Source organism: Silene latifolia, chromosome Y, assembly GCF_048544455.1.
Source record: "Silene latifolia isolate original U9 population chromosome Y, ASM4854445v1, whole genome shotgun sequence".
In the NCBI taxonomy this organism is placed as follows: domain Eukaryota; kingdom Viridiplantae; phylum Streptophyta; class Magnoliopsida; order Caryophyllales; family Caryophyllaceae; genus Silene; species Silene latifolia.
In genome coordinates this window covers 17,974,323-17,998,994 of record NC_133538.1, presented here as the reverse complement: position 1 = coordinate 17,998,994, position 24,672 = coordinate 17,974,323, and the positions used below count along the sequence as shown (strand labels likewise).

The following is a 24,672-nucleotide window of genomic DNA, read 5'->3' as shown; positions in this document are numbered from 1 at the left end:
GCTTTCTTTTATCTTCTTTTTGCAGGTACACTAAGACGGTTGCAGAAGACGGGATTATGGTAGTGAAGAATGATTCTGTAGTTAGTTGAATTGCAGGGATGCATCAAGTGTATAACTATGATGAAAACCATGGCAAATTCTGCTATTTCAGGAATATTTGTAGCTACAACTACACCATTCTTTTTGATGAAATAAGAGAGAGATATAATTCTGGTTGTCAAGATCTTGTTTCGGGTTTGGCTAAGCAATCTCAGCAGGGTATCTATTTCAGAGAGTAGTTTTTGCTTTTGCTTTAGCTTCTTTGTAGCACTTCTGTTTCAGTAATCCAACTAACATTAGACTTAAGTTGCGTTTGCTTAAAAATGCTTAGTTCTTTCTGATGTGTTTTGGGATATTATTATGAAGGCGATCTTTCAATTAGTATATATGAACGCAGGGAGGATTATTCTTCTGCAGGGGCAACAAAGCCTTTGCATTTCCTGGGAATCTAGCTCAAACTCGAGAATACATGTACCAGTTGCTCTAAGTGCTCAGAATCGTCAAAGGTACGTGCTCTCAAACATAATCATTTTGTTATTGTATATGATATTCATCCGTTTAGTTTAGGAAATTTATAAGAAATACTCTAATAATAGGACTACAATGTTAAGATTTGTCCATTTTATTCAAATAATCAATTTAATCACTTAACTTGTAGCGACTTATAGTATTCACCACACATTTGTTCGATAATGAAAACCCATAATTAAACAGATATTACAAACATAATGAAAGAGTTAATGGATTTCCATGATTGAATGAATGAGAGATTGTATGAACTGTTTGATGAATATAAGAAGACGAAAGTATTGAGAGAAAGTTGAGAGAAAATATTGTGAGAATTTTGTATTGATAAGAGTAATGAATTGGTGAGTACAAAGTGAGATATGTATCGGCTTATATACTAATAACAACCGATTGAGTTAATCCATAACTAACTTCTAACTATACTTCTAACAGAATATTAACTCTAGTTGTTCTTGAGTTAGTTGGCAAAGTTAGTTGATCAAATTTATATTCCTACACCCCCCCTTCTCTCAAGTTGGAGGGTGTAGAATACATCCCCAACTTGGACTGGAGAAGACAATGCTGAGGGCCACTTAAGGCTTTAGTAAACAGACGATGCTGAGGGCCACTTAAGGCTTTAGTAAACAAGTCAACAGGTTGATCCTTGGTGGGTATGTAGGATAAACTTATAAGACCTTGCAATAATTTTTCCCTGACGAAGTGACAATCAAGATCAATGTATTTCGTGCGCTCGTGGAAGACAGGGTTTTTGGCAATATGAATTGCTGCCTGGCTATCGCATCTAACAGGTATACCAGTTATATTAGGGACATCCAATTCTGCTAATAACCTGCTTAACCAAGCTAGTTCTACAGTTAATCGTCTGAGTGATCTATATTCAGCCTCTGCTGATGATAGGGAGACTGTTTGTTGATTTCTGGACTTCCAAGACAGCAAGCTACCTCCCATAAAGACCACAAAACCACTGATTGATCTTCTAGAGTGAGAACAAGCTGCCCAGTCTGCATCACAAAAGCCTTCTAACTTATAACTTGCTTTGTTGTTGAGTAAGATACTTTGATTTGGATCCTTGGATAGATACTTGAGAACATGTATAGCAGCTGTCCAGTGTTTTTCTCTTGGAAATGACATAAACTGGCTAAGCAATTGCACTGAGAAAGCAATGTCAGGTTGGGTGTTGGTTAGGTAATTTAATTTACCAACCAGCTTCCTGTAATCTGCTGGATTGTCAAGGAGATTCCCTGAGTCTCTGTCAACCTTGACAGAAGCATCAAGAGGACTGTTGACTGGTATGCAACCAAGACAGTTGAAATCTGTGAGCATTTCCTTTGTGAATTTCTTTTGAGTCATAGTAATGCCCTGAGTTGCTTTGTGAACTCCATTCCTAAGAAATAATGAAGATGCCCAAGATCCTTTATTCTAAAAGTGCTGTCCAAAAAAGACTTCAGATTGTTGATCCCTTCTGTATTATCTCCCACCAGGAGATTATCATCAACATAAACAGCTAAAAAAATCACTTTTTCATCTGTTTTCTTCTTGAACAGGGAATAATCATTAAGTGACTGTTCATAACCCCTTGATTTTAAAGCTTGGCATAGCTTAGCATTCCACTGCCTGGATGCTTGTTTGAGTCCATAAAGGGACTTTTGTAACTTGCAAACAAGTTTCTTATCTGTAATATCCATTCCAAAAGGAACCCTCATGTAATCCTCTTCATCTAGCTCTCCATGGAGGAAAGCATTATTGACATCTAGTTGGACCATAGCCCAACCCTTATTTATGGCAACTGCAACCAAACTCCTGATTGTTGTCATCTTAACAACAGGTGAGAAAGTTTATGTATAATCTATACCTTCTTTTTGTGTATATCCTTTAACTACAAGTCTGGCCTTGTATCTCTCTATTGAGCCATCTGACTTTTGTTTTACTTTGAACACCCATTTGCAGGAGATTGCCTTCTTTCCAGGAGGCAAAAGAATAATAGACTAGGTATTATTTGCATCAAGGGCCTTAAATTCAGCTGCAATGGCTTCTTGCCATTCTGGAAATTAAGCAGCCCGTTCAAAAGTAGAAGGCTCTTGGATTGGAACCAAGGCCTGAGTGATAGTAGCAGTGAAACAAGCTGAGGGAATATCTTCCCAAGCAGAGACATTCTCACATAAAGAAGTGATGGTATTGCAACAAAAACCAGATTCAGCTACATTACAAGATCTAGGCTGAGTATTACAAACATATTGTTGCAGATAAGCAGGGGGCCTAGATGTTCTGGAGGACTGTCTAGGTACCACTGCACTAGGCTTAGTGGTGTTGGTTAGAGTAGGCAATGGGTCGTGCTGGCCGGCCCGCGTGCCGGCCCATCGTGCCTTCCCCAAAAATTGGCCCGGCCCAGGTACGGATATTGGGCTCCTCGGGCCGTGCCGTGCCAGGCCCACTGATCCAAACCTACGCCGCGGCCCGCTCAAGGCACGGCCATTTTCGTGCTTGGGCCGTGCCTGGCCCATGGGCTTTTCGTGCCTTGTCCGTGGGCCGGCCCATGTGCTTTAATATTTTTTTTATTTAAAAACAAAAGTTATATAATTGATATATTTTTAGTACTTTTTGTTTTATAAATGATGATTAATGGTTTAAATATATATTTTATTAAATATTAGTGTACTTTTAGTTTAATGAATGATGATTAATGGCTTAAATATATATTTTGTTAAATGTTACTGTACTTTTTATTTAATAAATAATAATAAATGGGCCATACTTCGTGCCGGGCCGTGCCAAACCCGTCGTGCCTGGTGCGTGCCGGGCTCCACCGTGCCTGGGCCGTGCCGTGCCTAGACACGGATTTTTGATGAAAATCGCGTCGGAGCCCGTCCAAAGCCCGTTCGTGCCGTGCCCGTGCTTCCTTGATTTTCTCGTCGGGCCGTGCCGTGCCGTGTTGTGGGCCGTGCCTGGCCGTGCCGCCCATCAGCCCGCGGCCCTTTATGCCAACTCTAGTGTTGGTATTAGGCAAGTTTGTATTAGTATTATTAGTGACAGTAGTGTTATCAACATTTTTTAAAAATATATCAGAAGTAATGTCATGATCTTCCTGTATTGCTAGAGGGATAAAATTTGTAGAACTATTTGATATATATGGAAAAATATCCTCATAAAATACTACATCTCGAGATATTATAATTGAATTGTTGGATAAATTTTACAATTTGTATGCCTTCTTTCCAAAAGGATTGCGCAAGAAAACACATGAAGTAGCCCTAGGAGAGAACTTGTCCCTCCCTGGTTTAGGAGTAGAAGCATAAACTAAGCATCCAAAAGCCCTCATGTGAGACAGTTCAAGAGGTTTGCCAAACAAAATCTGATATGGTGAAAGATTCTGCAAGACCTTAGAAGGCATTCTATTTACAATATAAGTTGTAGTTAAAACACAATCATCCAAGTATTTAGTAGGTAAATTAGATTGAAATTTTAGTGCTCTTGCTGTCTCAAGAAGATGCTTATGTTTGCGTTCTACAACACCATTTTGCTGTGGTGTATGAAAACAAGATGTTTGATGTAAGATACCATTATCAACTAAAAATTTGGCAGTAATATCACTGGTTCCCAACTTAAAAGCCTTGTCTGATCTTATGATCTTGACTTTCTTATCAAATTGTGTTTGAACCATTGGAATAAAAGATTTAATGAAGCCAAATGCATTACTCTTGCTAGAAAGTAGATGTGTCCAAGTGCATCGAGTAAAATCATCTACTATAGTCAAAAAATACTTGTAACCATTATAAGTTGGAGTATTATAAGGACCCCACAAGTCAACATGTATTAGTTCAAAAGAATGCATTGAAACAGAAGAACTAATTGGAAAAGATAGCCTATGTTGCCTGGCTCTTGTGCACAAATATTACAAGTTGCAATTTTAGTTTTATGAGAAGGAAGAAAATTACAAAGCTTCAACTGTTTTAACTTGGAAAGAGGAACATGACCTAATCTATGATGCCAGGTTTTACATGATATTTTGGAAACTACAGAACAAGAGCCACTACCGTGATCTCCTTTATTAGCTATTAAAGAGGCATTATGAAACTCAGGATGCAGCAGATAGAAGTCATTATGGTTTTTACCAAGGACCAAGGGCTTCCTGGAAGAGTCCTGCAGGTAGCAAATATTTGGGGTAAAACTCACTATTGAGTTCAGTTGTTTATTTAATTTACTGATAGAAAGCAGATTAGATTTAAAACATGGAACGTAAAGAACATTTAGTAAAGGAAAGTCAGGTGCAATGTGAACTGTACCAACAGTGTCAATTTGAACTACATCTCCATTAGGTAAAGACACAGTATAAGGTTTAACAAGATGATGAAAATAAAAAAACAAAGCCTTATTGGAGCAAAAATGATCACTAGCACCAATGTCTAGGATCCAAGCATTAAAAACAGGAGAACAATATGGATTATTATGCAAAGAATGAGGTGTGGAACCCATACCTGCAAAATTTGCAGAAGAAATATGATCATTGTCATTGTTATGAGAAGTACCTGCTCCATCTCCTCTATCATGACTAGACCTGTCAAAACTCGGCCCGACCCGAAAACACGACCCGCCCGACCCGTTTTTAGGGTTACAGACCCGGTTTTTTCGACCCGCAATCCGTTTGACCCGAACCCGAAATGACCCGTTATTTTAGGGTCGAGACCCGACCCGAACGGGTCGACCCGTTGGGTCAAAGGTAAATCAAGAATTTTATTAAAATATTAATTTTTATATATTATATTTGAAAAAATAGTTAAAAAAATAGTTTTTTTATTACTTAAAATTACAAAAACAACTAAAAAGTTAATTTTATATAGCTTTAATAATATTTAATAATAAAATAATTATTAAAAAAACTTTATTTTAATAATTATGTCAATATAATTAATGTAAACGTTGAATATGATTAAAATATTAATTTTAAATATGATTTACCCTTTTAAAAAATATTTTTTTAATTAAGAAAATCGTTTAAAAAAGATATTAGAAATTATTTCTTGACCCGTATTCTAATCCTAACCCGACCCGTATCTGACCCGACCCGTATTCTGACCCGACTCGTATGACCCAACCCGGGACCCGACCCGCCTGACCCGTTTGACAGGTCTAATCCTGACCCATCTGACCAGTACCAGCTGCACCACTAGATTGACCATTCCCAAAGCCTGAGAAAGTGATGTCTTCAGAATTATTGAAGAATGCATTGCCTGCAAATCTGCGATTCCTGTCGATTAAGTGATAACAATTCCGAATGACATGACCATATTTCTTGAAATAATTGCAGAAAGGTGGTGGTGGTTTATCTTCAACAGCATTTCCTGAACCATTATCCAAATTCTTGCCCTTGAATTTGTTTGGACCATTGAATCCAGCATTGTTCCCTTTGTTTGCTTGAGAATTATTGTAATGCCCAGTGCCACCAAAACCATTATTAGCACCATTACTGAAATTACCTCGACTGTTCCCAGAATTCATTCCCTTATTTCCTTGATAACCTTTATAGTTAGGATTCCAAGAACTTCTCTTTTTACCCATGTTTCTGGCCATCATAGTAGAAGAACCAGACTGATCAAATTGAGTAGAGTTATGAATCTCTCCCTGTTTTTCTTCTTGCAGGAGATTATTATAGATGACATACATCTTTGGCAAAGGATTTTGCATTAAAATTGTACCTCGGATTGCAGTATATGAGTCATTTAATCCAATCAGAAATTGAACAACCCGCTGATGTTCTTGAAATTGTAGCTGCTTCTCTTGTGCACCACAGTTACAAGTGCAAGTGCATCTTGGATTCATTCCCATGCTTGAAATTTCATGCCAAACTGACTTCAACCTTGTGAAATAAGTACCAATGTCATCATTCCCTTGCGAAAAATCATTCAACTGCTTCTGAACACCATAAAGTTGTGCTCCATTGGATTGCCCAAATCTTTCTTGTAATTCATCCCATGCGTCTTTGGCAGTGTTGTTGAAGAGAATTGAATCAGCAATTCAAGGAGAAACTGAACTAAGAATCCAAGAAAATACCACATCATTACAGCGTTGCCAACTTTTGGCTGTAGCAGCATTCACAGAAGGTTTGGGGATGGAGCCGTCTATGAACCCAATCTTATTTTTAGCAGAGAGTGCTATCAGCATTGATCTTCTCCATTCGCCATAACCAGTATCCTCAAAGACAGTGGCAACAAGTTTGCCACCAGGTGCATCAGAAAGATAAACATAGTGCGGATCATTGACATCAATGGTATTACTGGTTTCAGGCATCTTGATTGATGAATAAAGATTTTCTTGAATTTACGAATTTATAGAGATAAACTGACGAAGAAAGAAATCTAATTATCGTATATGTGGAAGCGGAAAAGAAGAAAAAAAAACAGAAACAGGATCAGAAGGATCCTGCTCTGATACCATGAAAGAGTTCATGGATTTCCATGATTGAATGAATGAGAGATGGTATGAACTGTTTGATGAATATAAGAAGACGAAAGTATTGAGAGAAAGTTGAGAGAAAATATTGTGAGAATTTTGTATTGATAAGAGTAAATGAATTGGTGAGTACAAAGTGAGATATGAATCAGCTTATATACTAATATCAACCGACTTAGTTAATTCATAACTAGCTTCTAACTATACTTCTAACAAAATATTAACTCTAGTTGTCCTTGAGTTAGTTGGCAGAGTTAGTTGATCAAATTTATATTCCTACACATAAACCTTATATAATGTAGATATAGATCTCTATTTAGATGTCTTGATAAACCCAAAATGCCTGGGATTTCCGGACTTGGTCAACGTCATAAGATCATAAGCAATCCAACACCTTGAGTTCTCTAGATGATAAAAGTAACCAACACACTTGCAATCCAAACTACACTTGCTTTGACACGAAGCCAAGGCCATAGAACCCTCACCTTTGTTGTACATGATAGAGAAATGCTCAACACCTTGAACCTTATAGTACTTAGCCGCCTTCCCCAAGCTACACGCACCCAATTTTGGAGGCACGCACTTACCGGCAATCCAAGGCAGGAGCCCTTGAGGCGATGGACATGCCACACACGTGCTGTTTTGGCACACTTCAAAAGCGCCACACTTTTCAGGTAGTAGACAACTATCCACTTGATGGGTTAATAATGGTGCATAATCCTCTTTAAAGACACTAAATCCAGGGAACCATCCCTGATCACCTTCATCATTTATTTGGTAAATAATAACCTTTAAATTACCATCATTTTGGAGTCTCATAAATGAGGTTATAATTTCGTAATGGTAATCTGCAGGTGGTGTTAAATCCCCAATTTCATACCGATCTTGATACCGTCTGTAAATTGCTGATTAAAGGATGGCTTGAACTCGTCGTAGGCCAGAAATTGCAAAGTGCTTAGTGTTTTGGTTGTCTTAAACATTGTATAATACACAACTGGGTTAGAACTATTTGCACTCTTATAGTAAAGGAACACTCTGTTGGGCATCAAGACAAGGCTATAGACCCCTCTGAGGCTCGAGACCCAACTCACTAGCTTCTTGGGGCCAGTGGCCCGGAGAAACTGGTTTGGGAAAATAGTGTCAGTAGGGTGGTCAAAGCTCTGCCAAACCGTGTTATTATGAGCATCGTAAAGAACCATGTTACCATATTAGCCATAAATAAGACTCTGGACACCTATCACCCCCATGTTTGATGTGTTACTCTGCCACACAAGGCGGCCATCAACGTCGACCAGGACAAGGTTGCCGTCATCTTTGAGGGACAGTTTGGCACCCTCCTTAACGGGGTCAGTGGGGTTGGCTGCCCAAACAAAGTAGCTGGGGTCGACTCCCAAGGCTAGGGTGTAGGCATTTAAGGTGGTGTTGTAGAAGCATAGAGACATAGTGAAGTCTGATGCGCTCCTTTCGAGTTCACGGAATGTTGAGCCGTAATCGCCTCGACGGTATGGGGGAAAAGGGCCGGCATTAACGAAATCAAAAGTGTCAACTGATGCGGAAGCAAATGTAGGTGGTGAATCATATGGATTATATGGAGGTGGAGGAGGTTGAGCAGCTGATGAGGAGATTATGAGGAATGATAAACAGAGCATTAATAGGATTGATGGCTTGTTTTGGAAAGACATTTTTTATGTTGGTTTTGTGTTAGTGAACTAAATTGGTATGTTTTTAAGGTTAATTAGCAACAATGTTTGGTTTGAACTTTTTTTTTTTGGGAGCTGAAAAGAAAGGTTCCTAGTGCAAGCTCATGGCTTGTTTAGCCAAGTCATGAGCTCTTCGGTTCTGATTCCTGCATACATAGCTAAAACATAAACAATGAAAAGAAGAAGAAATGAGCGCAATGTCGCCAATAATTCCTTTGATCTGATGATGAGTGCTCTCCTTCCCCGCCCATTGTAACAAGAGTTGAAGACAATCCGATGATATTTCCAGATGCAAAATACCTTCCCGTTGAGCCCATTCAATTGCATTCTTAACTCCCAGAGCTTCCGCTTGAAGAGGTGATTCAGCCCGGCCGTGCACACTCCCCTCAAACCTAATTTCCCCTCCTGTCCCAAAAGCAACCCACCCAAACCCCGCAAGCCGAGAGTCCTTCCAGCCCGCATCAACTTGGATCCTCACAAGTGGACAAGATGCATATCCTCCTATAGTATAAAAAGGCCTACCCTCATACATCATTTGAAGATCGAAATCTTTTTCCAAAGAAATATCATGTTCTCCTTCCCCAAAACCCGGTGGTTTTAAGGTTTCCAAGCATGGGAAGTGCACTTACAAAAACTTGACTAATTAGGCAAGTGGTACTTAAACAATGGGCAACTTTAAGGTAATCTTGTACGTTATTGGAATTCAAAGTAGTATGATAGGGAGTATTGAGTGAACTTGTTTATATGAAGCATGTGATGGTGAAGTAATTACTTGTTCAACTGAAGTTTGTTCTGCGTCGATCTAAAAGTCAATTGTATGATGAGTGTGGAGAAGAAATAAAGATTTATAATTGTTCTATTTGAGAAAATGGAAGGACATTAAGATCAGAGAAAAGAATGAATCAATAAACATGCTTCATAAATACTTTGCATCTTCCGTGATGAATAGTTTTAATTTTGATCACAAATTATAAGCATAATACTCCATCCATTCTGCTGATTTATTTTCCTTTGGTTTTGACACAAAACAAATGAAAAGGTAAGGAACATTTGTGGTGTTTTTTTTTTTTTTTTTTTTGACAACGACAGGAGAATAACTTACAATGTTCTACCAGCAATAACGTAAGCTACTCGACTAGGTAGCACCAGAAACTCGACATCTAAATCTAGCACTACAAAGTCATACCTAAGACATACATAATAATTGTTTAAAACTTAAACTACAACACTAAGATAAGATAGCTCTGCGGTGATAGGATGGATAAGGGTGGAGGAATAGCCTCGTACAACCGAACCAGCTTCAACAGAACACATGACTTCCAGAAGACATCGACGCAAACGAGCCGCAGAGTGGCAATGACAAGGTGTACTTCCGCTCTTGCGAAAAGAACGAAGAAAGAAATAGAAATGAGCAAGACGACGGAGTCTGCCATTGGCGGCGATAAATCTCCTACACCTTAGAAATTGAACCCTTTGACCAAAAGACCAACACTTCAAGAAATCCACTATGCAAAGAAGAAAGGACAATGGCAGTCCATTAACCAAAATCAAGTCAAAAGAGGCCTTAAGACGACATCTTCTGTTGAATCCAACCCACACATCACTACCAAATATCTCCATAATGAGATTTATTTAGACTAAAAACATAAAGGGGCTATAAAAAAACACCATTACCCCTATAAGAACTAAAAACACGACCCTAAGATTCACCTCGAAGATTAAGGGACAAAACATCCATAACCAAAGGGAGGTTATTATTGAAGTAAATAGAGAAAAAAACTAGCAACAAGAAAAATGTATCATCAATTAGAAGCAGAAACCACCACATCCGACCCAACCAACGACACTCCCAAAGCCCCAACTCCACCCTATCCATCACGCCTAAAAAACAACAAAAGGGATACCCAAGCAGCTGATCTCGCTCTGAAAACAGAAAAATACGGCCACACCATACAATCCACAAATGGCACAACCAGCCTAAGAAAGATCAAACCCGTAAAAGACACCAAGACACCAAAAATCCAAACGAACCCCCAGGACCGTCGGCTTGCAACAACCCCCGCCGAGAGGATATCACACACGACTATTTGTAATACCTCATAATTTCTAAGGCGTTCACTCGACCGAGTAGACCAAGTGGACAGAGTATAACCTATATTAGACTTAGTGGAGTTGTGATAATGCCCGTCTGTAGAAGGGTCATCTTAAAACTATCATAACTTGAGTTCTAGACATGATATTAATGTGATTCAAATTGGAGGTGATAGCTTGTTCTCTTAAGATTCCAACGGTAGGTCAAAGCCCCCAAAATGACCAAGAAACGAATGAGATAAGACTATTTTACGAAAACTGGTCATTGCTGAGAACCGCGTCGCACTCGACCGAGTGAGGTTCACTTAACCGAGTGGACCAGCACTCGACCGAGTGAGTGACACTCAACCGAGTGGACTCGCCACTCGACCGAGTGGTGCTGAATCAGAATACGAGATAATGAAATCTTATCCCCTTATCCTCATTCATTCTATCTTCTTCCTTATCTCTCCAAACTCTCCCCCTTCTCTCTAAAACCCCCACAAACACCATATTAGGGGATTTAAGCTTGGATTAGAGGATTGTTCACCTTCTCCTTCATCCTTTCACCTTGTAAGTTGAGATCTACCCCTTTTTCTAGTCTTATGTACCCTAACTTTTGGGGGTTTTTAATTTGGTTAATTACTTAGTAATTATTGTTAATATATGAGTAATTAGAGGGTAATAATAAGAGGTTTTGTGTTGTATTATAGTATAGGGTGATTTGTGATAGTTAATATGTGATTTATGTAGGATGAGACGATTTTATGAGATGGATACTTGGTGATTTCGACTAGCTTATAGATTATGCAAAAAGGTAGGTTAATCTTACTCAGTTTCAATATTGTGGTTGTTACATATTTTGTGGTTAATGTTGTAATTAATCTCACCTAATTAGAGTAATTGCATTATAACATGTTTAGTCACCAATCATGTCATAAAGGGGATAAGCATGATGGTTATTATGTATCATAATGTAATGATGGTTAAGACGATGTGATGAGACGGTATTTGGTATATAAAGTGTTGTCTTGCATTTGTTATAATTATCTTGTGTATTGGAGGTTGGTGACGATATGGTGGTTGTTATTGTGGAGACGGAAGGCAGTTGAGAGATCGTTTTCCGCTTGAGTCGCCTCTTGGAGCTTCCCACTCTAAGAGGGATGTGCACAGTAATGGCTTGAGTTACAGAGGGAGTCGTGTGGTTGAGACACGACGTCAGGCAGGGAATCCGGTTGACTTCCGGACCCGGTACGTCTGGGCGTGTCCCGATACCTGTCTGTGGTTGTTGGTATGTTTGGGCGTGTTCTGGTACCAGTGTGGTTGTCGGTATGTCTGGGCGTGTCCCGGTACCGTGGTGGTGGTTGTTTGATAGCATCTCATTCATATTATAGTCATGTGCATACTCACACACTTTGAGTCGTGTCACACTTTATTTATTGAAACTGATGTGTTGTGTGTCTGTGTAATTGTCACCTATTACCGGGGTGGTCTGTGTCGATCCATATGATATTTCCGATCATATGGGGAGCAGGTTGATTAGAGGTTTGGCTTGTTGACACGATCGGGAATTGGGCCGCGCTACGGACTTTGGAGTTGAGTACCTAGTCACTAAGTAGACGATATAGTCATAGACGAGTTGTATTTCATTTATTTATTCTTTATGGTTATGTAATTCATTAAATCTTTTATTTATAAAATGTTCTTTGATTGGAGTTTTGAAACACTACCTCGTGAAACCGAGATGATAATGCCTTCAATTATGTTGGTCGGATAATTGAATGTTACAAAGTGGTATCAGAGCGACGATTTTGGAACTTAAACCAATAAACCAAAATGATCCTAGGTGTGTCTAATAAAACCCGACTTGAGTGCGATAGGAGGTTGGTTTTGGGTGAGTAGGATCCCTCATCTCAAAACTAGATCCTATTGTTTCGGTTGGTCACTACGTGGGTGGTTACGAGTCGGGAAACGTGACGTGATATGGTGAATGATTATATGTGTGCTACAATTTTGTTGATTTTCTTGCATGGTATAGAGGTTTCTGTGGTAAATGATAATATGTGAAAGATGGATGAGTAGGCTAATGTGTATAGCATGTTTTAGAAGCAATTGGTGTGTGTTGGTATAAGGGGCGTTAGTCCCGAATCTTGGCATGTAGATAAATCATATGCGTGTTTAAACTTGTTAGTGCTATCGTTAATTAAGGCATGAATGTTGATGATTGTTAGTAGAGTAGTTATGAGTATGGAGGTAATGTGTTAAGATAGTGAGTATGATGCCTTATGAACTAATTCGGAATGGGTTATCGAGGGTCGGTAGCCTTCCGAACCTTTCTTTCTGATGCACGGAATGTCATAGGTCAATTTAATCGAGAATTGAAAGCCGTAAAGGATCACTCGAGTGAGTACGAGGCCACACTCGACCGTCGACCGAGTAGGGCCGTACTCGACCGAGTGGTTTGGTCACTCGACCGAGTAGAGAAAGTTCCAGAAACTGAAAAACTTCTGAAAAATTTGCCACTCGACCGAGTGCCCTCAGTACTCGACCGAGTGAGTTTGATGAGCTAAGAAACTCGTGAAAATTTTTGCTTTTCTCTATCTTTTCTTCTTCATTTCTACCTCAAACCTCGTAACTTCGACATCAGTTTATCTTAAAATAATTTCGAACTCCATATCGATAATTTGTTGTTTGGATTACACTTTGTTACCCCACTTTTCTTCATCCGTCTTCTCAACTTTGACCATGCAACAGTGTTGACCTTCTTCATTTTTTTTCCCAAACTTGACTTGGGTAGATCTACACATATTTGTTCAAATTTTATCAAGATTTTTTTTAGTTGAAATATCCCCATGGACGAGCTTAAAAACTCGTGTTCTTGAGTCAATAGTTGGATTTTTGTGTTCGTTGTAGGGTCTAATTGGATAACAAAGGCTTTATATTTATTAATAATGTTGAATTTTATCTTGTATGTGAAAATTTCATCTCAAAAGTTTATCTTAATCTTCAAGATTTTGATCTTTCATAAGTGAAACTTAGTTTAATCGTTTTACAAGACTACTATCTTCATTAGTAGTTTACTACATCGTCTTAAAAATGAAGATTTCATCATCGATTTGGCCCAAAAATTTTGAACTAAGTGAGAATATGAACAATTTTTTATTTCATCTTAAACATGGTTTAATAGTATTGCGAGACTATAATTTTATTGGGGAATTATCATAAAATGATTTGAATTTTTCCACCCTAAAGGGGGGACAAACTTTCCGAAAAGGTTGTGACAAGTATACATAAGCTTTGACTATAACATCTTGTGAAGTAATGAGATATTTATCCGTCTTAAATATTTCAAAAATGAGTGGTATACCTACCCGGATTTTGACTTTCACCAAGTTAGGTTCTTTCCTTAATTGAATCTTAATACTGTGAACTTGGCTTATAGCAACATGTGCCATCTTATAGCAGCTTATTCCGTATTAAAGTTTTCAAGAAATTTGAAACAAATCATCGTTATGTTAGATTTTTAATATAATAATTCACATTTTAGTCAAGTTTGAGTAAAAGAAAAAAATTGCATAGTAGGGAAGAACATTTTACAAAGTTGGTAAAATAGAGTTGATTTTTGAATTTGCATCATTTTACAAGATTCATCATATTTCAAGTGTACTATTGAAACAAGTTTGTGGTTTGTTTAAAACACAAAGGAAGCCATGCCGTAATTTATTTAATTTCATTCTTCAGGTTAAGTAAACTTCATCTCAATGACAAGCTCGTGTCAAGGGTTTATTTTAAAGTGTTGGTCACCGATTTAAGCGTTGGGAAAGTTTTCTATCCATTCCAATTTACTTGATTTCCTACCTCTTCCGTATCCGTTCCAGATTGTTATAATTCTCATCACCCCTACCCGGAAGTTTCATGTGAAATGAATTCTAGGGGGTGCAGAAGTCATCAAGCAACGCGAGTGGCAACCAAGCAAGGGAAGCTCGCCAAGAGCCGGTGGTACCTTCGGTGATTACGGGAATCTCCGAGCATAGAGTTTGTGTGTGAGACTAATAGAATGATTTTCTCACCCTAGCCCTTAGGCATGTGTCTTCGACGAGATGTGTGAAATGGGATATAGTCATCGAGTTTAAGAATTTAGGAAACCTAGGAAGGTATACCCTATGCAAAGTTTTGAGTTGAGTGAGTTGATCATGAGAGACAACCTATAAATAATGAGTGGAGTGCGACCAAGGTTGGATATTTAGCGGTTGTTCGGACTCATAGTCAGGGAACGAAATTTAAAAGACAAGTGAGAGTGACCTTATTGAGTATGACTCGGGTATCTTGGGATAGTATAGGTCTGAGTTAAGAGTTATAGATTGATGAGAGAATAGTGAGGTACCAAGAGTGAAAAGAGAGTGATGATACAAGTTGATAAAAGTTTCGGAGGGTGTGAGATTTGACTTGACGAATGGTATGAATCGAATAAATAGTGACAAAGGGTTATGAAACCGGAAAACGAGAGGGAATACTAGAACGAGAGATGAGTTGGAGGTTTTGCAAGTTTTGTAATCCAACATTTGATAAGGAATTGTTACAATTTTTAAGGGATCCCTTATGACGAGGTCGCGTTGACGGTCGTGACATACGAGGGATGAGTTTAAATTTTAATAATTAAGATATATGATGGTGGATTTAGTATTACCAAGCTTAGTTTTCGCGGTTATGAGAGTTAAAGTGTGATATGTAAAGCATGTGGGCTCAATTGTGTTGTTACGGTATCCTGATTTCTTGTGTTATGTAGTATGACCGCTTAATCTAAGTGTGTATGCATGGAGTGTGAAAGTAGTAAGGTGAAATTTTGGCCTATGAGCGGTAGTATAGATGTTGGTAAAGTTGCCTCCCGATCATCAGGTGGAACACCCACGGTGTACAACGTGACCTTGTTGTAGTCCTAATTGAGTGATGAAATAAGAAATCTTGGAAACGAGTTTGAGAATAAAAACCTCGTGCCCAGGTGACACTCGACCGAGTGCACCATGAACTCGACCGAGTGGCCGCCTACTCGACCGAGTGGCCTCTAACACTCGACCGAGTGGTCTACTTTTGTAACACCCCGATACACTGAGGTGCCTTACCAAGACCTCCTAATGCATGGAAGTGTTACCATCTCGGTTACCCGAGACAATGTATATCAAATTGACCATAAAAGAACATACTTTAGATAAATAAGTTTAACGATTACATAACCAAAATCCCAAAACTGTAAAGTGATACAACTGTTCCAAAATAAACAAAACCAACTAAAAAAATATAAGTTCAACGACACAGCGGAAGACTCTAGTGACACGTGGTGACTCAATCCCAGCTATCCCATGTGCGTCCATCTCATACCTACTCAAGAACTTCTCACCATCCCCGAATGGATCACCACAGTATTTAAAACAATTAAACGGGGTCAGTTACTGATTACATAATACAAGATACAACAATATCAACAGTATACACAATCACCCAACTCCGTCACATCTGCAATCACCTGACTAGCCAGAAGGTCTAGCCTTACCAGATTACGGCCGCAACCAGTAATCCTCACCGCCAGTGGGGGACCGCAGCCGTTCCCACCTAAGCCCCGCTCATCAATACCAAGCAAAAACCTAAGTTCCTTAATGTGCACATCCCCCTTGTGACGGGAACCACAAGGGGTGAATCAAGGGCGTGAAGCCAATCCCGCAAGTGACCCCACTCAGCCGAGGACACACCTCGCGAACCACAGAAAAACATAACCAACCAACTATACAACAATTACCAACACCAATATGATATAGATCAACAACATTAACAACCATCAAATACAATGTAATCAATAACCGAGTAGGGAAACCCTACCTAGAAAAGCAATCACCAAGATTGTCACAATCAGCTAATCAAAACCGTTCCTCTACAAAATCACCTCCTATAATCACACAATCATACAATTACTATACAACAATCACAATACTCCCAAAACCCCCAAAATACCCAATTAGGGTTTCAACTAAAATCAATGAAACGACATAAAAATCATACTAGAATCTTACCCACGATGCGACGGTCTCAACAGTATAAAGAACTCGATGATCCGACGACTCTGGCCCTTAGGATTTGATAGCAATGAGAGAAGGGAATGCTACGTAACTTTATTAGTAATCACTTAATAAGTAAAGAAATATGCTTACGTTTCTCTTCGTTGGTGGCTTCTTGTTCATCTCCCTAGTCTTCTTGTTGAACAAGTGGTTCCGAGCAACCTTTAAGTTCCATGCTCTCAAGGATTCCCCTATCTTTTTTTATAGGTAACTGTTAGGCCTGGAAATCCGCAGACCTACCTGATTAATGTCTTACCTTAGCCTGACTATCAGGGTGCCAGGATGTCAGGCTGTCAGGACACATGAAGACAGGCGCCAAGCCATGGAGAGGACAACAGTGAAAATATCAGGACGATATTAGACCAGGAAATCAAATTACAAGAGGAATACATACGCATCATTAAATAGGAAGATCTCGCAATTAAAGCAGCAATTAAGGACGTAATATTGAGAATTATTGCGGGCAATTAAGGAAAATATTCCGCACTAATACCAAGATCAAGCAGCCATTCAACTGGTGACTATATAAAGAATGTTTGGGAATCATTTGAAGGACGACAACACAAGACAAGATATAGCATACAATATTCTTATACAACTCTTAGATAATTACGTTCCATTGTGCTAAATACGTAATACAACAGTGAAATCCTCTCCTGGCTTGGTGCCCGTGGTTTTTTCCCATTTAAGGGTTTTCTACGTACAAAATTCTTTGTCCCTTTATTGTTATATTTATCGTATTTACATCTCCATATTCCACCTTGACGACCTGACCTACGGACTAACTAGAGCTAGTTAACCCTACCTAAATCTACTCTGACCTGATTTAGCCTTGCGCAAAATCCACACAAAATAATTGGCGCCCACCGTGGGGCATCTAGCTCTTTAAACCCTTTTTTCTTATCCTACAAAAATTCAAAAATCATACAAACATGGCCCAGCCCACCGTTGAAGAATAGTTGAACGCAACCCTTCAACAAATCGCTGAGTTGGAAAGCTTGAAAGAAAAAGTGGCCCAAACTGAGGCAGAAATCCTGCAATTAAAAGAGTCTGAGTCAGCTCTAAAGCAAAAATTGGAAAAAACCCGAGGAGCAGGCTCTAGATTCCAGCCAGGAACCCCATTTGCATCAATTATCAAAAACATTGATTTCTCCAGTTTTGGGAGCCCAAGTGGTTCTAAATTCATCAATACTGACGATGATGGTGAGCCAAAGAATGACAATGAAAAACCCGATGAATCTGCAGTAGCCATCATGATGGCAGTAGTCCAGGAAATCAAGAAACTTAATGAAAAATTTGACAAGATACCTGGAGTACCTGCTAGCCTGGAAGAAGCTACCCTTGACAGTTATGCTGATTCGCCTTTCATAGACGAAATAGCAAAGGTAGATTTACCCAAGAAGTTTGTGGTCCCATCCATGAAAATCTATGATGGAACCACAGATCCACAAAACCATGTGGCCCTCTACAAACAAAAAATGCTGGCTGCATCTATTCCCAGCGAATTCAGACAAGTTTGCATGTGTAAGGTATTTGGAACAACCCTGACCGGCACTGCTCTACAATGGTACATCAACCTGCCAACTGGGAGCATCCATTCCTTCGCCAACCTGATCAACAACTTTAACCGGTTTGCAGTAGTAGCAGGAGTTGGAGAAGCGATCCAGTGATCTTTACCGGATTACACAGAAGCCTAATGAAACTCTCAGGACATTTCTTGCAAGATTCAACAAAGAAAAAGTATCTATTCCCAGGTGTGACGTTGGAACAGCAGTGGAGGCATTCAGGCAGAGATTGCTACCACACAGTGACTTATACAATGAGCTCACTAAGTATCCCCGTCACTCCTTCGAAGATGTCCAGGCCAAGACTCTTGCTTTTATCAGGCTAGAAGAGGACAAGAGCTACAAGCTTGGATCATCCAGTGGACCAAAGGACTATGAAAAAAGCAATAGGAAGAGCAACAAAGGACCCAACTACAGACCTATTCCATATTCCAGGCCAGACCATTCAGAAGTCAACCTGGCACATGAATATCAAGGTAAGGCTAAAGTTTTTCCACCTATTTCCGAGCATAACTTTAGTGTTGATATTGCAGGATTGATCCAAAGGCTTGACAACATGGGGCCAGTAGTCATATGGACTACTAACCCAGGAAGACGGAAAATCCCAACCTTAGAAGGGACAATTCCAAATGGTGCGAATTCCACATGGACATTGGATACACGACGGATGACTGTTTCACCCTAAGGAAAGAAGTGGCTTATCTGCTGAAATCTGGATACTTAAAAGACCTGATCAAGACGAAAGACAGGAATGCGGATCAGGGCAAGGAGAGCCAGGAGCATAAACAGGATCGCAACCTCCCTCCACCACCTCCAGTATACGAAGTAAAATTCATATCCGGTGGATCAGAAATCTGCGGCCTGACCAGTTCAGTAGCAAAAAAGATAGCTAGGACGCCAAGGACCGTATCACCCTGCAAGGCGGATCATATCCCAACAATCACTTTCAATGATTGTGACCTGGTGGGCATCCCTGATGTTCATCATGATGGCCTGGTAATTTCTGTGCAGATTGGAACCGCCACAGTAAGAAAGATTCTGGTAGATGGAGGCAGCTCATTAAACTTGATTATGCTTGACGTACCGAAAGCAATGAAAATCAATGAGGACCAAATCACCAAAAAATCCAGTATTTTGGTAGGATTCAGTGGAGAAACCAGAAGCACTCTAGGAGAAATCCACCTCCCAACCTACGTTGAAGGAGTCTCATCCTATGAGAAATTTGGAGTCCTTGATTGCCTGTCGTCTTACAACGCAACCTTGGGAAGACCCTGGATTCATAATGTCAAGGCCGTGCCATCAACCTATCACCAGTGTATCAGGATACCAACAGACTAGGGCATAGCCACAATCAAAGGGGATCACAAGATAGCCCAGGAATGCTACACAACAACCTTGAAACCTTCCAAGGCAGGTAAGTCCCTTGCATAGCAATTACAGTACCCTGTCAGGACCACTTATGTAGCACCTCCCAGAATGGAAATAGATCAGGTAATTCTAGACCCTAAGTACCCTGAAAAATATGTTTTAGTAGGATCTGACGCCCCAGATAGCGTCAGGCCCGAACTGGTAAAGTTTCTTAAAAATAAATCATCTTGGTTTGCTTGGTCACATTTTGATATGACTGGAATTAGTGCTGATATAATTACACATAAATTCAATGTTGACCCATCTTTTAAGCCGGTACAACTGAAAAGATGAAAATTTGCAGCTGAAAGAAATGTCATAATCAACAAGGAAGTGGAAAAACTCTTGGATATGGGAATGATCAGGGAAGTAATGTACCCTGAATGGCTGGCTAACGTTGTTGTTGTGCAGAAAAAGAATGGAAAATGGAGAGTCTGCGTAGATTACACTGACCTGAATAAGGCCTGTCCCAAGGATCCATTTCATTTGCCACATATTGATGCCATGGTAGACGCCACAGCAGGCCATGTGATGCTTACATTCATGGATGCTTCCACTGGATTCAATCAAATAAAAATGCACCCTGCTGACCAGGAGAGTACTACATTCATTAGGCATCGAGGCATATATCGTTACACCGCCATGCCTTTCGGCTGAAGAATGCAGGGCAACGTACAAATACCGGTCAACATGATGTTTCAAGACCAAATAGGTGATATCATGGAAGTTTACATAGACGACATGGTGGTAAAATCCAAAAATACAGAAGATCATGTGAAGCATTTAGAAGTAGCATTCGAAATATTGGAGAAATACAACATGAAGCTCAACCCTGCAAAATGCCACTTTGGAGTCTCTGCAGGTAAGTTCCTGGGATACATGATCACGAAGAGAGGCATATAAGCCGATCCCGAGCAGGATAAAAGCTATCCCGGAATTACAAGTCACCCAAATGTCAAAGATATCCAAAAATTGATAGGCCGGGTAGTCGCCCCAACGTTTCATATCAAGATCCTCTGAAAGGTGCAAAACATTTTACAACCTCCTTAGAAAAAATAAACAGTTTCAGTGGACGGATGAACATGAGACAGACTTTCAAGATTTAAAATCCTACCTATCATCTCCACCCTTACTGGCTAAACCAGAGAAGGGAGAACCCCTGTCAGTATACTCATCCGTCATTGGCACAGTAGTCAGTGTAGTCCTAGTAAAAGAACATGATGGTCAATAACATCCGGTTTATTATGTAAGTAAAAGCCTGCTGGATGCTGAGATGAGGTATGGATTACTTGAGAAATATGTTTTAGCTTAGATTATGTCGTGTACTAAATTACGACCTTACTTTGAAAGCCATCCCATTATAGTCAGGACTAACTTACCAATAAAATTTGTCCTACGTAAGTCTGAATTATCAGGCAGGATGGCCAAATGGTCAGTTCAAATTAGCACATACGATATCTTTTTTGAACCCAGGGCAGCGATCAAATCGCAGGCCCTAGCAGACTTTGTGTCTAACTTTAGCCCTAACCTAGAACCTGACCTGAAAAAAGAAGTCAACCAATTAGAAAATAAGACCCTAGACCAAGAATGGACTTTGTTCGTAGATGGGGCATCCAACGCTAGGGGAACAGGGTTAGGATTAGTGCTTAAATCATCACGGGGAGATATGATAGCACATGCTATAAGCTGTGAGTTCAAAGCTACAAACAATGAAGCGGAATATGAAGCTCTGATAGCAGGCTTAAAGGTATGTCTAGACCTCGATGTTCAAAACCTAAAGGTAAAAACTGATTCACTTCTAATTGCTAATCAAATAAAGGGAATTTATATGGCTAAGGATGCAAAAATGATTTCGTATTTAGAATACGCAAAAAACCTTACCGCTAAATTTGCTTTATTTGATATAGATCAAATATCAAGAGACCTGAACACACAGGTTGATGCTCTGGCCAGCCTGGGTTCAAATTTTATCCCTACGGTTATTGATAAAATACCAATTGTTCATTTATTAGAGCCAACCATCAGTAAGCCTGAACAAGTCAACCCTGTCAATCAGGACGATAACTCTTGGACTAAACTCTATTATGATTGGTTTCTCCAAGGAATACTGCCTCAGGAGAGACACGAAGCAAGGGCTTTTAAAATTAGAGCTTCAACTTATGCTATTATCAATAACACATTATTTAAGAGATCGCAGGCCGGACCATACCTGAGATGCTTGGAGCCTGACGAAGCTAAACATGTACTTCAAGAAATACACGATGGACACTGTGGTAACCACAAAGGAGGAAAAAGCCTGGCGAGTAAAGTACTCAGGACAGGCTATTACTGACCTACACTAAGGGCTGATAGCCTGGAATATTCTTTAAAATGCGAAACCTGCCAAGTCCATGCACCAATTATACATCAGCCATCCGAGCTCCTTAATTCAATTTCTGCACCCTGGCCATTCATGAAGTGGGGCATGGATATTGTAGGAAAGCTGCCCGTAGCTCCAGGACAAAAAGTATTCATGTTGGCTATGACTGATTACTTCTCCAAATGGATCGAGGCTGACTCTTTCAGGCAAGTAACTGAAAAAGGAGTAATATCCTTCATCAGAACAAATATTATTTGCAGATATGGAGTCCCATCAGAAATAATATGTGATAATGGAACCCAATTTGTGGGGAAAAAGACCCAAGCATTTTGCCAAGAATGGAACATCAACCTGGTAACATCTACCCCTGGATACCCAAAAGCTAATGGCCAGACTGAATCCAGCAATAAGGTAGTCATAAGCTGCCTAAAGAAGAAGCTAAAAAGAAGATGAAGAAGATGGGCTGAAGAACTTCCACTTGTATTATGGGCAGACCGGACAACCCCAAAGACATCAACAGGCCAAACACCTTATTCCTTAGTGTATGGCTATGAAGCTGTCATTCCTGCAGAAATGAGGGTGTCAACATCAAGATACAGCCTGAATAATGTTGAAGCAAACAGAGACCTGATGCAAGATAACCTGGCCCTGACAGAAGAGCTAAGAGATGCTGCCAAAATCAAGATGACATCATACCAACAAGCAGTAGCTAGGACTTACAATAAAAATGTTAGAATTCGAGTCTTCAGGGAAGGAGACCTTGTCCTACGAAAAGTTTTTCCAAATAAAAAAGAAAAATCAGCAGGTAAGCTTGCCCCCACATAGGAAGGCCCTTAATTAATTGACTCAATTGTCGGATAAGGGCCATACAGGCTCCAAACATTAGAAGGAGAAATGATCCCAAGATCTTGGAATGTAACCCATTTAAAATTATTCCATATGTAAAACCCAAATGAAGCCACAATCAGGTACAAACTCATATCTTTACTCAACCTGATGTGCTACCTGAAAAATTACGTATTTTATATGCTCTATATGCAACTCATATCTATATATTTAACTAACCCAATTTCTCTTACTTTTTGAAATCCTGAACAATTATACATGATAAATTTTTATATGCATATATATTCAGGATTGAGGGCTACTCTACTATATCAAAATCTGAAACAAAACTTTGCACTTAACTGTGCCTAACGAGTTGGTAACCATCACCGAATACAGTAAATGTCAGGATCAATCAGGCATGAAATAATTGCCTGACCTGACTAGGTTTACTGCAAAAGATTACAAACGGCTGGACGCAGCAAGACGGTGGAAGGGTGTGCCATCCCGACCATTTAGTCTAAAAGCCCTCCTGTCAGGCCGAATACCAAGCCCTCCAGTCAGGCAGGGGACATAAGCCCTCCTGACAGGCCGGTTTTCCCACCCCTTCAACCACTATAGCAAAAACCATACTTGGTTGAATTACTCACGGCAATTTAAATAACGGGATAAAATAAAAATACTCTACAGGTTAACCAAATAAATATTTTGACAGGTCCAAAAGGATGGGAAAAGCAAAAGCCATAGGTTTAAACAAAGTCAAATAAAGCAAAACCAGCCAAAGAAGGCCACCACGATTATATTAATAAAACCCTTACCCCCTGGGGCAAAGGCACCAAAATATTCATAGAGACCAGGGATAGTCTCCCTGACCTGAATAGAGACATAAAAAAAATTGTTTGTCCAAGGACATCCCCCCTGGATGGGCCAAATATCAACTAGGAAAAAAGAAAATTACTGCTTCTCCTTGGAAACAGCACCAGCACTCCCACTCTTAGCCGGATCAGCATCAACATCTTGCTCCCCTAGAGAGTCAACCTCCTGTTCATTTCCCATGTTATGTAGGTCAGGATACTTCGAAGCAGCAAAAGCCATCTCAGCTTCAGGGTTCCAATTTGCCCTAGCCTCAACAGGCTCTGACATAGCAGCAACCTTCCCCTTAATATAGAAATAAAGGGAGGCATCATCAAGCTTAAACTCCAAATCATCCCTCTCCTGGGTGAGCTCTTCATTCCTGTCTAAGGCCTCCTGCAAGAGTCGCTTATTTGAATCTGCCTCAGTCTTAGCAGCATTCTTCTCAGCCTGCACCCTCACCAAGTCAGCAGCCTTAGCAGCTAGATCAGCCCGTATAAAGCCTAGTTCAGATTTCAGCCTATCATAATCTGATCTCATCAGGTCAATCCTAGCTACCAAAGAAGTAGCCTGATAGGCATTATGGAGACAGGCCGCAACGCCCTAACCAAAAACAGAAAGAATAATATGAATATTATACCCCAATAATAAAAAATATCCAAACAAAATACACAAAATAAACATAACGATAAAAATAGCGTTCCTCCCTCACAGCAGCCAAGGCACTTGCCAAAAGGCTGACTGAGTGATCTACTGAAGCAGCCGCCTGGGTAGCA

At 39.8% G+C, this 24,672-nt stretch overlaps 2 protein-coding genes across 2 annotated transcripts; both read right to left on the bottom strand.

The window, feature by feature from the left end:
* Positions 1-3,757: 3,757 nt before the first annotated feature.
* On the bottom strand, positions 3,758-6,849 carry LOC141627673 (uncharacterized). Its single transcript, XM_074440902.1, has 5 exons — positions 6,624-6,849; positions 5,712-6,539; positions 4,810-5,039; positions 4,599-4,704; positions 3,758-4,308 (listed from the first exon to the last, which is right to left on the bottom strand). The coding sequence occupies exons 1-5, from the start codon at positions 6,847-6,849 to the stop codon at positions 3,758-3,760; spliced, it is 1,941 nt and encodes a 646-aa protein (XP_074297003.1).
* A 474-nt stretch (positions 6,850-7,323) lies between these two features.
* LOC141627672 (EP1-like glycoprotein 4) lies at positions 7,324-8,210 on the bottom strand. Its single transcript, XM_074440901.1, has 2 exons — positions 7,892-8,210; positions 7,324-7,772 (listed from the first exon to the last, which is right to left on the bottom strand). The coding sequence occupies exons 1-2, from the start codon at positions 8,208-8,210 to the stop codon at positions 7,324-7,326; spliced, it is 768 nt and encodes a 255-aa protein (XP_074297002.1).
* Positions 8,211-24,672: the final 16,462 nt, after the last annotated feature.

Bases quoted from the DNA above. Each gene is read 5' to 3' on its own strand.
- LOC141627673 (XM_074440902.1), bottom strand. From the start codon at position 6,849: ATGCCTGAAACCAGTAATACCATTGATGTCAATGATCCGCACTATGTT. The intron at 6,540-6,623 runs GTAATGATGTGG...ACACTGCCAAAG, and splicing joins AGCCAAAAGTTGGCAACGCT to ACGCATGGGATGAATTACAA. The intron at 5,040-5,711 runs GTCAGATGGGTC...CAAATTTTGCAG, and splicing joins TAGTGGTGCAGCTGGTACTG to GTATGGGTTCCACACCTCAT.
- LOC141627672 (XM_074440901.1), bottom strand. From the start codon at position 8,210: ATGGTTCTTTACGATGCTCATAATAACACGGTTTGGCAGAGCTTTGAC. The intron at 7,773-7,891 runs GTATGAAATTGG...TAAATGATGAAG, and splicing joins TACAGACGGTATCAAGATCG to GTGATCAGGGATGGTTCCCT.